Source organism: Schistocerca americana, chromosome 3, assembly GCF_021461395.2.
Source record: "Schistocerca americana isolate TAMUIC-IGC-003095 chromosome 3, iqSchAmer2.1, whole genome shotgun sequence".
NCBI lineage: Eukaryota > Metazoa > Arthropoda > Insecta > Orthoptera > Acrididae > Schistocerca > Schistocerca americana.
Window position 1 is genome coordinate 375,129,409 of NC_060121.1, and position 14,118 is coordinate 375,143,526.

Here is a 14,118-nt window from a genome sequence, read left to right on the forward strand (position 1 = left end):
GGAACATTGCATCCTCAGGTCAATTTAGTGCTTTTTGTCAGAAAAAAAGATTGACGTTGCTTCTCAAGTGTGTGTAAATTGGTTATTTTTTATGTTCAGCAGTGATTAAAAATGATTTGACATAATTGTATAAATGGAGCTGACGTGGACTGTATGTACTGTGCTGTAAGTAACCAGCTTCCATTCCAATATTGTTTCAGGAGTTTTCATCAAGGTTAGGCACCATGTAAGTCTCTCTTTAAGTTCTTTGTATAATAATAATAATAAATGTACATTTTTTTCATGAATCTCTTTTTAATTTCTCCTGTTTTTAAGATTTAAAAGATTGGTATTTTTTGAACTCTGGATTAGGCAGATTTTCAGAATAGTGGGGCTCGTAACAGTGGGAATCTTCTTTACAGTGTTCAGCAGTTAAAAGGGTTCTAGTGTTAGGTATAGACAGTGTGCATTCAACAGTATTAAGACCAATCTGTTTTCAAAATTTCGGACTGGCAATGTGCCAGACCAGGATTAGGACCTGGGTATAGGAGCTTGGGTATTGTGGGCAGTGCTCTTACCACCAGAAGTGGTGACTCATGACCCATAGCTTAAATTCTACCAGAGCCTCTCTTACTTTCCAGACTTGACATAAACACTCTCTTGCATACCCTATTCGATTAACAACTCTGCAAGAAGTGATATTTCAGAGGGGTAATTCCTACAGTACAATATGGACAGTTGTGGAACATCCTGACAGGTTAAAACCATGCACCCTGTTATAGGTCCTTGTTAGTTTCTGTTTTAACATATGAAGTAGTTTCAAGGACATTCCATGTAAAGCTACCATAATAACCGTATGTCCGAAATTGGCTTATATGTACATGACATAATTCCTGAAATCTGAGGTCTGGCATATAAGTGTTGTAATATATTTGCCAGTGCTGCTTGTAGGTACTTCTAACACTTCTTCCTGCCACAGGGATCTACAGCTGTCATCGCCAGATGTCTTGATCTGGCAGTTCTTCCACATTCTCTTTCATGTCTCCTCTTTCCATCTCTTCCTGTTCATCCCTTAGCTAACCTTTGTAAGGTCTTCCTCTTCTTTTTCTTCCAGGAGGTTGCCATGAGAGTACTCCTTCAGTTATCTGCCTTCTTCCATTCTTTTGACATTTCCTAACCATCCAAGCTATCTTTTTTCTCTTCTCGCAGTCTTATAATGGGACTCTGCCCTTTCTCTTATTTCCGCGCATCTTATATGGTCAGGTTGGGAAATACTACATGCTGTACACAGGTGACAGGTGGTTAATTTCTGAAGCTGTAAGTCTATCTTTATTTCTTTCTGTGCATTCCACTTACTCACATAAATGGTTAATAATTCTGTGAACGATTTGTATCATCACATTTTAACCTTTAAAATCATTTTTAGGTCTAAATTACAGAAGTTAATAAATGGAGTTTCTGGAAAGTCTGTGTTACTTTTCTTCGTGGTAACATTAGTTTGACATCAACAATAAATGCAATACATTAGCTGACGTGTTGTTCTAGTGCAGACAATATATTGTAATCTCACACAGGCTTATTAAATGCCTTTATCATTCATAGTAGATAGGCTGACATATTATTCCTCACTTGTATGAATACGTGATGTCTGTTCTTTTGAACCTGTCGAAAAGAACAGATGCCAGGCATTCAGATAATTGATTCACCTCATTGAGCCATGAATCCACCTCCTTCAATGCAGGTGCACAAATAGTTCCAACCCCCTGAGGGAATCTCTAAAGTTGCAAGCGTGGAGGACCAGGAGAGAGACTGTGGGTAGGTGGCACTCGGGAATGTGGGTAGGTGGCACTCGGGAACGTGGACCGGCCAGAGGTGTACCAAGATAGACTGCTCAGTTACAATAAACACCATGCCCAGATGGTGTACTGTTAAAAAAATTTCCCAGAAAACATGAGATCTCGGGTTGAAATCCTGGCCTTTTCCTTTCATTTTTACCCCTCCATCTTCAATTTACCTAATTTGTTACTTGATTTTGAAACGTAGATACCTCACCAGATTGTCAGACACCAGCCCTTAGGGGGAGAGCAGATTAATCCTTCTCAGATTTAGAAACTGTGTACCTAGCAACTTTATACTCTGCAACTCACTTTTCAGTGTGTTGTGGAATGGTACTTTTGGTATAGCTACTATAGTCCCCCTTCCATGTTCATATCCTGAATGGTGCATGGTTTTAATTTCTCTGATTTTGTCGGTCGTGGTTATTTAATGAGATGTATTCGGGAGGAATTAATACTTTGCCCGTCTTTTCTTGAAATGTGTGCTCTCAAAATTTAAACAGTAAACCTATCTAGGAAGTATGGTAGCTCTCTTGTTGCATCTCCCTCTCCCCTCTCTCTCCCCCCTCTCTCTCCCCCCTCTCTCTCCCCCCTCTCTCTCCCCCCTCTCTCTCCCCCCTCTCTCTCCCCCCTCTCTCTCCCCCCTCTCTCTCCACCCTCTCTCTCCACCCTCTCTCTCCACCCTCTCTCTCCACCCTCTCTCTCCCCCCTCTCTCTCTCCCCTCTCTCCCCCCCCAACTCTCTCCCCCCCCAACTCTCTCCCCCCCCAACTCTCTCCCCCCCCAACTCTCTCCCCCCCCAACTCTCTCCCCCCCCAACTCTCTCCCCCCCAACTCTCTCCCCCCCCAACTCTCTCCCCCCCCAACTCTCTCCCCCCCAACTCTCTCCCCCCCCAACTCTCTCCCCCCCCAACTCTCTCCCCCCCCAACTCTCTCCCCCCCCAACTCTCTCCCCCCCCAACTCTCTCCCCCCCCCCCCCCAACTCTCTCCCCCCCCCCCAACTCTCTCCCCCCCCAACTCTCTCCCCCCCCAACTCTCCCCCCCCAACTCTCCCCCCCCAACTCTCCCCCCCAACTCTCTCCCCCCCCAACTCTCTCCCCCCCCAACTCTCTCCCCCCCCAACTCTCCCCCCCCAACTCTCCCCCCCCCAACTCTCCCCCCCCCAACTCTCTCCCCCCCAACTCTCTCCCCCCCAACTCTCTCCCCCCCCAACTCTCTCCCCCCCCCAACTCTCTCCCCCCCCCCAACTCTCTCCCCCCCCCCAACTCTCTCCCCCCCCCAACTCTCTCCCCCCCCAACTCTCTCCCCCCCCAACTCTCTCCCCCCCCAACTCTCTCCCCCCCAACTCTCTCCCCCCCCCAACTCTCTCCCCCCCAACTCTCTCCCCCCCCAACTCTCTCCCCCCCCAACTCTCTCCCCCCCAACTCTCTCCCCCCCAACTCTCTCCCCCCCAACTCTCTCCCCCCCAACTCTCTCCCCCCCAACTCTCTCCCCCCCAACTCTCTCCCCCCCAACTCTCTCCCCCCCAACTCTCTCCCCCCCAACTCTCTCCCCCCCAACTCTCTCCCCCCCAACTCTCTCTCCCCCCCAACTCTCTCTCCCCCCCAACTCTCTCCCCCCCCAACTCTCTCCCCTCCCCCCCCAACTCTCTCCCCTCCCCCCCCCCCAACTCTCTCCCCTCCCCCCCCAACTCTCTCCCCTCCCCCCCCAACTCTCTCCCCTCCCCCCCAACTCTCTCCCCTCCCCCCCCAACTCTCTCCCCTCCCCCCCCAACTCTCTCCCCTTCCCCCCCCCCAACTCTCTCCCCTTCCCCCCCCCCCAACTCTCTCCCCTCCCCCCCAACTCTCTCCCCTCCCCCCCAACTCTCTCCCCCCCCAACTCTCTCCCCTCCCCCCCCAACTCTCTCCCCTCCCCCCCCAACTCTCTCCCCTCCCCCCCCAACTCTCTCCCCTCCCCCCCCCAACTCTCTCCCCTCCCCCCCCAACTCTCTCCCCTCCCCCCCAACTCTCTCCCCTCCCCCCCAACTCTCTCCCCTCCCCCCCAACTCTCTCCCCTCCCCCCAACTCTCTCTCCCCCCCAACTCTCTCTCCCCCCCAACTCTCTCTCCCCCCCCAACTCTCTCTCCCCCCCCAACTCTCTCCCCCCCAACTCTCTCCCCCCCAACTCTCTCCCCCCCAACTCTCTCTCCCCCCCCAACTCTCTCCCCCCCAACTCTCTCCCCCCCAACTCTCTCCCCCCCAACTCTCCCCCCCCCCCAACTCTCTCCCCCCAACTCTCTCCCCCCAACTCTCTCCCCCCCAACTCTCTCCCCCCCAACTCTCTCCCCCCCAACTCTCTCCCCCCCAACTCTCTCCCCCCCAACTCTCTCCCCCCCAACTCTCTCCCCCCCCCCAACTCTCTCCCCCCCCCCAACTCTCTCCCCCCCCCAACTCTCTCCCCCCCCCAACTCTCTCCCCCCCCCAACTCTCTCCCCCCCCCAACTCTCTCCCCCCCCCAACTCTCTCCCCCCCCCCAACTCTCTCCCCCCCCCCAACTCTCTCCCCCCCCCAACTCTCTCCCCACCCCAACTCTCTCTCCCCCCCCAACTCTCTCTCCCCCAACTCTCTCTCCCTCCCCAGTTAGTCCAACCAATTGTCTCAGTCTGATGATCAGTATTCCAAAATCGGTTGAAAAAGTGTTTCGTGAGCCATATGTTTCATTGGTGAATTATGTTTTCTTCACATTCTAAATCTGCTCTACCTGCAACTAATTTTATGTGATCATTCCACTGTAGGTTGTTGTGGAGATTTACTCCTAGGTCATTTTAGGTTGTTATGGTGTCCAGCAATTTATTACCAATAATGTAATCAAACATTATAAAATTTCTTGACCTACACAAGTGAAAGATGTTAAACATATTTACATTCAGAGGCTATTGACAGTCCGTATACGAGTCATTGATCCTCAGCAAACCTTCCTACATTTCACTTTAGTCTTGTGGTTTTAAGCCTTCCTATGGACAACAGCTCTTCCATGAACAGCCTCACAGAGCTGTCGACATTATTCACTGTGTGATTAATATACATGGTGATCCACTTCAGATGTTGGAAAAGTATAACATTATATTTATTAAGTTAATGTGTGTATCTCTGAGCAACTTTCTGTAATGTACTTGGAAATGATGGTAGTTAACAATGAGTGACCACACTATCTGAGGAAAGCCAGCTGTGCATAATTTACAGCACAAATACCAGATGTGAGAAACAGAAACATACTGTATTGTATGGGGGCAGCATGACTTAGCATGTTCAATGTGTCTCAATTGTTAAGTGAGAATGGTTGTTACACTAAAACTATGCATTCAGTGTGTCATATGGTTTGCAAAATATTTGCATCTTCTAGAGAATGAGTGAGCTTTCTGGTGTCATTACAGCATTATCAGCTCTTTCTTTCTTGTAGAAAAGACCATTTGTGCTGTCTGTAACCTTGAAATGATTGAGCAGTATGTGGTCCCTCAATTACGGGAAGGTGGGATACTGGAAATCATTATCTATGAACAGGAGTGCTCTCCACCGCATTGGGCCCTCATATAGGGAGAACAATTAAACCAGATGTACTATGGTCACTGGTGCGGCTGTGGTGGACCTGTCTCATGGTCTCCTAATAGCTCCGACCTAACGCCTACAATTTTTGTGTGAGGCTGTGTCAAGTTAACAAAGACCACAAAATCTGGCCGATCAATGGAGGAACATACAGGGGCCTTTCGACAAATGACAACAGAAATGCTGCTTGCCACAAGGCGCTACCTGGATGGGAGGCATGACGGTGTGCCGGATTCGCAGTAGTGGACGTGTTGCGTGCTAATCTGCTGTGAAACAAACTCCAGACTAACCTATACATGTATGTACTATTAACAGGCAATAAGTTTGGATAGTTTCTTTTATGTAGTCTTTCACCTTTCAGACATCTCAAATGGATCATCTTATATATTGTAAAAGCAAGGGCCCTACAGCACTAACTTGGGGTACTCCCAAAATTATATTCACTGCTAGGAAGCTCTGTATCCAGTTACAAAGCTCGTGCAATACTTTTTAAACTTTCATTTTGTTCACTAAACTGCTGTGCTAGACTGTATAGAATGTCTTCCTGAAGTCAAGTAACATAGCAACAAGAGCACTGTTGTCTACTTTGCTTTGACTTTCATGGGTAAAACATAGTAAACTGGGTTTTGTTTTCTGTGTTTGGGGAACCATGTTGATTATTTATGGGAGATATTTTTCTTCTCCAAAACCAGCATTGAAATCAAGCATTGTATGTTCAACTGCATGTTGTGCCACAGGATGATCCACATTGCTCTTGGCAACAGTTTGGCAGCTGCCATCTGTCATGATGGGCCAGCTGGTTGATAGTCATCCAATGTAATAAACTGTGCAATGATTGCAGCAAAGCTGGTATATGACACGGCTGCTTTCACAGGTGGCCCAGCTTCTGACAGGGTAGAATAAACCTGTAACAGGACTGGAATAGCAAGTGCTGGGTGGGTGGATTGGCAGGTCTTCCACAGCGACATGATCCATGTGGCAAGGGGTTTTGCTTAGGCATAAATTAGTATGTTATGGTATGGATTAGGGTGATGATGAGGTTGGGTGGACAATGGAACATAAGCTTTGGAGGGTGGGATTGATCTTGGGTAGGATGACCCTCATATCAGGACATGAAGATGTGTAATCAGACCTGATGGAGACTGTGATTAAGTTGTTCATGTTTGGTGTGTTATTGGGTGACAGTTGGGGTGCTTCTTTGTAACTAGTTTTTGGTGTTGGTGGGAGGACTGGGAGTGTGTGGGGGAAATGCTACAGGATTTCTGTTTGCAGACTAGTTTTGGGGATAGTGCCTATTTGTGAAGGCCTTTGTGAGACACTCAGAATATTTAGAAAGGAAGTACTTGTTACTACAGATACACTGTTCCTATTTGGCCAGGCTGTATGGAAGGGATTATTTTGTGCAGAAAGAATGAGAGCTGTCAAAATGTAGGTACTGTTGGTGGTTGATGGCTCCCTCCATATCTGTGTCACATTAAACACACCAGGGAGGTAGTGATCAACACCCAGGAAGGTGGCATATTGGATAGATGAGGACCAGGTGTAACAGATGGGAGAGAAGGTACTGAGATCGTGAAGGAGAGAGGGTAGGCTGTCTTGGACCTAAGTCCAGATCAATTAGCAGACTATGAAGGATTCCTCTAGTTGACCCATAAACAGATTGGCATAGGGAATTGCCCTGTGGATGCCCATGGCTGTGCCATGTATTTGTTTGTATGCCTATCCTTCAAAGGAAAAGTAGTTTTGAGTCAGGACATACCCAGTAAGGTCTTTAAGGAATGAGATGGTGAGTTTAAAGTCTGAAGGACATTGGTAGAGGTAGTGTTAGACAGTGGCAAGGCCAAGGGCATGAGGGATGTTGGTGAAGTGAGTGGTTAGTATCTTTGATGTGAGAAGTGAAAAGGATGGAAAAAGTTGTGCAGGGGGAGATAAGAGGCTTTTGTGGTCTGAGGATATTTGACCATGTGTAAGTTATTGTCACATGCAGCAGAAAGGAAAGATGTAAAATTCTGGCAGGAGCAAAATATGAGCAGGGAGTGGTGGGTATTCAATGGTTAAATGTAGTGGTTAGTTGTGAATGGGTGGTACATAGAACAGCGTGTGTCACATTCATAACTGCCACTGCCTTTGCTGTAGGAAGTCACAGAAGTCTCACACAATCACATTGGTTGGCACCAGCGAAGCGTGTGTGTGTGTGCAACAAAGGCGCGTGGGAGAAGGTAGAAAAAGATGCAGACAGACAATACAGGATAGAGAAAGAGGATGTAGATCAAGGATAGTAGCAAAGGAGGGACAACATGAGGTTTACAAGGAAGAGAGCCACTAGGCGGTATAAATGTTGTAGGAAAGTTCTTGTAGAAAGTAAATACTTTTGAATTAAAGGAGACCACTCACTGAAAAGCAAAAGTGTCGAGTTGTCGATAGGCACACAAAAAAAGAAAAAAAAACTTGCTAGCTTTCAGAGTTGTCCTTTGACGAGCTAGAGTGAAATACATGCAGAAAACACAGACTTAGCTGCAATGCCTTGTTTCTTGGCAGGCATACTAGTTGCAGTGGTGGGGTAGTGTTGGATGAAATGGATAGAGGGAGGGGAGGTGGGAGGCAGGGAGATGGCCTGGGGATTGGTGGTTAGTGGCTTGGAAGGAAGCAGTTGGTTTGCCAGCAAGGAATGAGGGAGGTTGGGGTGGAGGCTGGTATGTGATGTATTGTAGGGGACAGTGGGCAGTGATGCACGCTGAAGGCCATGTGAGAACGTGAATTGAGAGGGTGTGACAGGATAAAGAAAGGAGAAACTATTGGATGAGGATTGCAGAAACTGTGGATTACCTGAGATTGAGAGCAGGACGATTACTGGAGTAGAGGATGCGTTGTAAGGATAATTCCCATCTGCATAATTCAGAGAAGCTGGTGGTGCAGGGAAGTATCCAGATGGCCTGGGATGAGAAGAGGCCATTGAAATTGAGCATGTTTGCTCAGCTGCATGTTATGCCACCTGGTGGTCAACTTTATTCTTGGCAACTGTTTTGGCGATGGCCATGTATGCTGGTGTTGGTGTAACACTTATGTGATCCTTCCGTTCCCTCCATACCATTGGTACTGCAAACATTGTGCAGTTACCTTTCCACCAATTTATCATTTTAGCATAACAAGTCACGCAACAAATGTCCTCTTGATTTGGAAGTTCCATTACCAAATAATGTTTTTGGGCTTCCTTTACAATGAGCAAAATCTTCTTCCTATGCCTAGCAAACATGAACTCTCTGCAGAAAAAGCAGAAACTATCAGGCTACAGGTTGTGTGAGGAGGAATTTTCTAGAAGAAAAATACGTGTTTGTGAAACTATTTCTATTAGATGGATTGTGAAAACTAAGAAATAATATTAAATGTAAATTAATATAAACTACTTGTGTCGTCCAATAAGAAAGTCAGGATAATCTTATCATTTCACATGCTCTGTGTATTAAAATCTGTCTAGTCTGCTTCTTTATGTGAAGATCTTCATTTCACAGAGAAATATACACAGTTTTACATTTTTATATACTACAGCTATATACAGGGCGTTTCAAAAAGAAAGAGCAGATTTCAAACATTTATTTCTCAAAAACTACAAATGATAGAAACACAATTCAAACGTTTCTTGTCAGAGAAAGGTTCAAAGTTTTTCAATGGTCCGCGCAGAAGTTCCATGCAAATCCGCAGTGGCGCTGGCGTTTGTTTGTAGGAAAATGGCGACGACACCACAGGAACGATCATTTTGTGTGCTGCAATTTGCAAAGTTAGAGTCCATTGTTGGTGTGCAACGTGCATTCCGCCGTCAATTCAACAAACAGCCGCCTCGTCATAAGCAAATTTATGAGTGGCATCACAGATTCGTAGAAGATGGTTGCATCTGCAAGCGAAAAAGCACGGGTCGTCCACGCACATCGGATGAAAATGTCGAGCGTGTCCGTGCAGCTTACGAAAGGAGCCCTAGAAAATCCACGACACGGGCAAGTCACGAACTAAACATGTCTAAAACAACGGTATGGCGCGTTCTGAGTAAGCGTCTGCACATGAAGCCGTACAAACTGCAGTTATTGCAAGCATTGCGTCCTGACGACCACAACAAAAGGTTCGAATTTTCAACTGCAATTCTACAGGACATGGAAGAGGACAATTTTGCCGAACGATTAATTTTTTCAGATGAATCAACGTTTCACATTTCTGGTAAAGTTAATCGGCATAACGTACGAATTTGGGCGAGTGAAACTCCGAGGGACGTTATTCAACATGAAAGAGACTCACCAAAGGTTAACGTCTTTTGTGCAATTTCGGTAAACAAAGTTTATGGACCTTTCTTTTTCATGGAGAAAACTATCACAGGAACCATTTACCTGGACATGTTAGAAAACTGGCTATTTCCTCAACTTCAGGAAGATTCAAATCACTTCATCTTCATGCAAGATGGCGCCCCACCACACTTCTCTGAACCTGTACGACGGTACCTAAATAACACCATTCCAGGACGGTGGATTGGAAGAGCAGGAGCACAAGATCAATGTCATCGTCTGTGGCCTCCCAGGTCACCAGACCTTACTCCCTGCGATTTTTATTTGTGGGGGTACATAAAGGACTGTGTTTATGTCCCACCTATGCCCGCTACTCTTCAAGAGGTACGACATCGAATTGTTGCGGCCGTGAATTCGGTAACTAAAGACCAGTTGCGTCGTGTGTGGCAAGAAATGAGATACCGGTTTGATATTTGTCGTGTAACAAATGGTGCTCATATTGAGGTACAGTTTTGATATTTGTTGTGTAACATTTGGTACTCATATTGAGTGAAGGACCGTTGGAATTGTGTTTCTATCATTTGTAGTTTTTGAGAAATAAATGTTTGAAATCTGCTCTTTCTTTTTGAAACGCCCTGTATGTAATATAGTTTAAATATCAGTATTTACTCACAGAAGAAATGTTTCCATCAGTTAAATAATGACAGTTTAAGACTCAATTTTAAACAATAAACATTAGTGTAACAGTGACTTGCATACTGACATAATTCTATAGGCAGCAGATATGGAAACATTTAAAAATTGAAAGTGAAATACCAAATTCATTATTGCCGACTGTTACAAAACAAATTTCACCTACCTTAGCATACCTAAAAAGTTTCAGTTAAATTGCCCATATATCCTCATATAACAAAAAAACAATGCCTGCTAGCGAATTTCTGATTTCAAATTTGAATTTCTCACATGAAAACCTTTGTAAACACTCATTTCCATTTGAGAAAAATGACAGTTGTAGAACAGTGTCATTGTCATGACTATTGTTTGGATGTCAGCATTGAGTTTAACATTCTTTATAGAATTTTTACCATTGTCTGTAGCAGTTCTGAGAGTTCATCTTGTTTATTTCTTAATTGCTGTGTGTAGTATCAGATGACATTGGTATTAATAGATGTGACTGAAAATTTTTCAGGTTGGAGAAGTACGCAGAGTTACAGCGGAAGGTTTATGCAAGCTTCTGCTCACGGGCAGAATAGCATCTAGCAGGGTTCTAACTCACCTTCTCTTGGTGTGGTTTAATCCTGTCACTGGTATGTTCCTATTTTAAGTCTGGTTGCTGTTTGTTCCTTTGCCCATTGTCCATATTAATTAATAAAAATTATGTCCGTGGTGAATTTGGTTTTATGGGAATTAGGGCTTGGTCTGAGGCATTAGTAGAGTCCAAAGCAGTTAAAAGGGCAGGTCAAGGTCAGATTTGCAGAAGCATGCAGAAGTGTGTCAGTTGTGCATCGATGACGTTCTGGTCTTTGTTCTGTGCAGTTCTTACTGTGATTGTAAAGTTTGCTATTTATTACAGTGCTGAGTGATTACTTTCTCATAGTGTTCATTATGAGTGATGGTAAGCAATAATGACAAGTGCAATACAAGCAAGCCAGAGGAATAGTGTTCTGTGTGTATTGGTACTTTAAAAGATAGTCTTCTGTTAAATCCAAGCTTGAAGAAGCAGCTTGTCATATTGGTTTGAAGACCATTCAGAGGATTTCAAGTGAAGTTGAGAATGTCTGTGCAAGACTGTGGCTCAGCTGTTTCCAAGTCATCAGACAAGCAATGCAACCACAAAAAAGAATTGCGCGACCTAGAAAATTTCACGAAAAACATTTTGTGCTTTATAGTGCTCAGCATGTGTGCTAGATGCAAATATTCAACAGCAGAAAAATTAGTTTTTGTATGAAAGAAGCTGAAAATTTTAACAGAAGCAAGTGGACCATGTTGAGGGTACTGAAACCCATACAGTTCAGGTATTATAAAGTGAATGATGAGGAGAAATTACTAATTGAATGTAGCAATGCTGTAGGTGCATGGACTGTGTTTTTGAGAACGATGCACAAGAGCGTAAAGTTGGCACATCTTGAATTCATTATGTAGGTGAAATTTTCATCATTGAAATCCACTCAGGGGCAATATGCAGGAAATTAAGAGGTGGGTGTAATGGATGCAAAGTTCCAGTTGGTAATAGTCCTGGAATTACAATGCCTCATGCTGGATCAGCAAAAACTGGCGTCATTCCCCAGAGTAAGCAGATTTTTAAGGTATCGGAGGCTAAGAATTCTGAAAATCACCTTTCTGAAATGATGTTCAGTGTCTTCTAATGGGGGTTTAAAAAACAGTTGTTGCTGTGCATCCTATGTGTTTGGTTATTGTCATGGATAATGTGAGCGTCCACTCAGTGCAAGTGAACAAAGCTCCAACTAGGAATTTCAAAAAGTCTGATATTATTAGTGTTGTCCTCTAATGAAATACCTCATACTTCATCATATATCTGAGCAGCATTGCAAGTTCTTGTCAGTGCCCACAACCTTAGATATAGAGTTGGAGATAAATGAAATTGCAAAGCAGCATGGACACTGTATTGTTAGATTAACTCCATACCATTGTCAGGCTGATATGGGCTTAGGTGAAACACATTTCAGAAAAGAACAATGCATGTAAAATTGCAAATGTTGAATGTCTTACACATGAGGCAATAGACAACATCTGAACCTCTTCATGGGCAGCTTGTGTAAGACATGCAGAGAAAATGCAGGATGAAGATTACAACAGAGAAATTGGTAGGGACACAGTTATGGAGCCTTTCGTTATAAATCTGGTAGACTTAGTCATCTGCATCAACGAAGACAATAGTGTGATTTTCTTATTGTAAAATATGTACGTATTCATTACTGGTATTTGTTTTGTTTGTGTGATAGTGTATGCAGCTGCATTAAAATTAATAGGTCAAGTATTTATCTCTGGCCTTGTAATAATGCAGTTTTCTCCACAAAACATATTTTGTTTGGTTAAATATGTGGATTGTAACACTGTAGTAGATTGCGTAATGAAATTTAGCTTTTAGAAACCCATTAAAAGATCTGTTTCTGATATCCTTAAGGTCAAAAAAATTGTGTGTGTGTGTGTGTGTGTGTGTGTGTGTGTGTGTGTGTGTGTGTGTGTGTGTGTGTGTGTGTGTGTGTGTGTGTGTGTGTGCGTGTGTGTGCGTGTGTGGGCACGCTCTAGGATGCCTTCAGCTGTCATGGGTATTTTCTCCCCCTCTTTGTGTAGAGTAGGTCCTGCATCAGCCTCCATAGCTGCTCTGGGCTCATGTACTGCTAGATTTAGTGCTAGCTCATAGTCCATTATAGAAGGGCTTACTCTAAGTTTCTTTTTCATTTACAACAAAGAACTGGATTTATTATAGTTTCATGTGTTCAATGATGAAATGTATGGGAACAGTGAACTGTGCCTTGGTAAATAAGGCAAATATGTCAGTGAGGCAACACAATAAAGAGAAATACGAGGCCTTTGCTTCTCCTGTGTGTTTTCTTACTTTCTACTGAGTGAAGTGGCCAGTGGTTAAGGCACTGGACTTGTGTTCTGCAGGAGTGGAGGTCAAATTCCCCCTCTGGCCATAAGTTTCCCTTTTTTTCCGAAAATTGCTTAAGGCAATGAGAAACTAGGCTGGCCCTTTGTTCTGTCTGAGCCTGGCCTCTAATAACTGTTCCACCAACAGGATATTAAATCTTAATCTTCCTTTTATCATTGCTTTTGGTTCCAGTAAGAGGAAGGGGAAGGGGCAGACTTTTCTTTGACTCTCATCATTTCCTTATCCTTGCCAGCTCTTTTCTTTCATCCCTCTTCCATACCATTCAATGCTTCTGCAAGGAGGAGCAGCCACTGGCTTCGAAAGCTTTTTGTGTGTTTTTTTTCTCCTGCTGCTCAGTGAGTGCATAATAATAAGTTTTCATTGACCTTGTATTCTGATGTTAGAGATTCATTGAAACATATTTCCAGATAATTTTTGCTTGTCAGTTCAGAATGTGTGCAACAAAGTTCAAGTACATTAAAAATTATGGTCTTGCTCCCTGCTTTTCTAATTAACTTAAAATAAGTATTTTAACAGTGTGTTTTTAAGCTAAGCTACTGCACAAGATTTATGGTAATTTCACTGTAGTATTCAACCATTAGATAAAAAAAAAAAAAATTCTCTTTAGAAAGTTACTAAACGGGTGTTGTAAGCGTTGAGGGTCAGGGAAAAACTACAAACTTTTGTCCTGTGAGAAACAGGGGTGTGGTGGTTGTTAAGTTGTTGTCATGGGCAGTGGGATGAGAGGTTACTTTGAAATGGAAGTACTCATCTCCGGAATACAGGGAAACTAGTTCTGGGTTTGAGGAGACAAACAACCCATGCATTATAGTAGGCAG

General features: G+C 44.3%; 1 protein-coding gene across 1 annotated transcript in view; it reads left to right on the top strand.

Moving 5' to 3' along the window:
- The window catches only part of LOC124607058 (condensin complex subunit 3), a 186,449-nt gene that overhangs the window by 133,661 nt on the left and 38,670 nt on the right, over window positions 1–14,118 (top strand). The window contains exon 15 of the mRNA XM_047139234.1: window positions 10,853–10,970. Coding sequence (XP_046995190.1) covers window positions 10,853–10,970 — 118 coding nt within the window. The remainder of the gene's footprint in view (window positions 1–10,852; window positions 10,971–14,118) is intronic.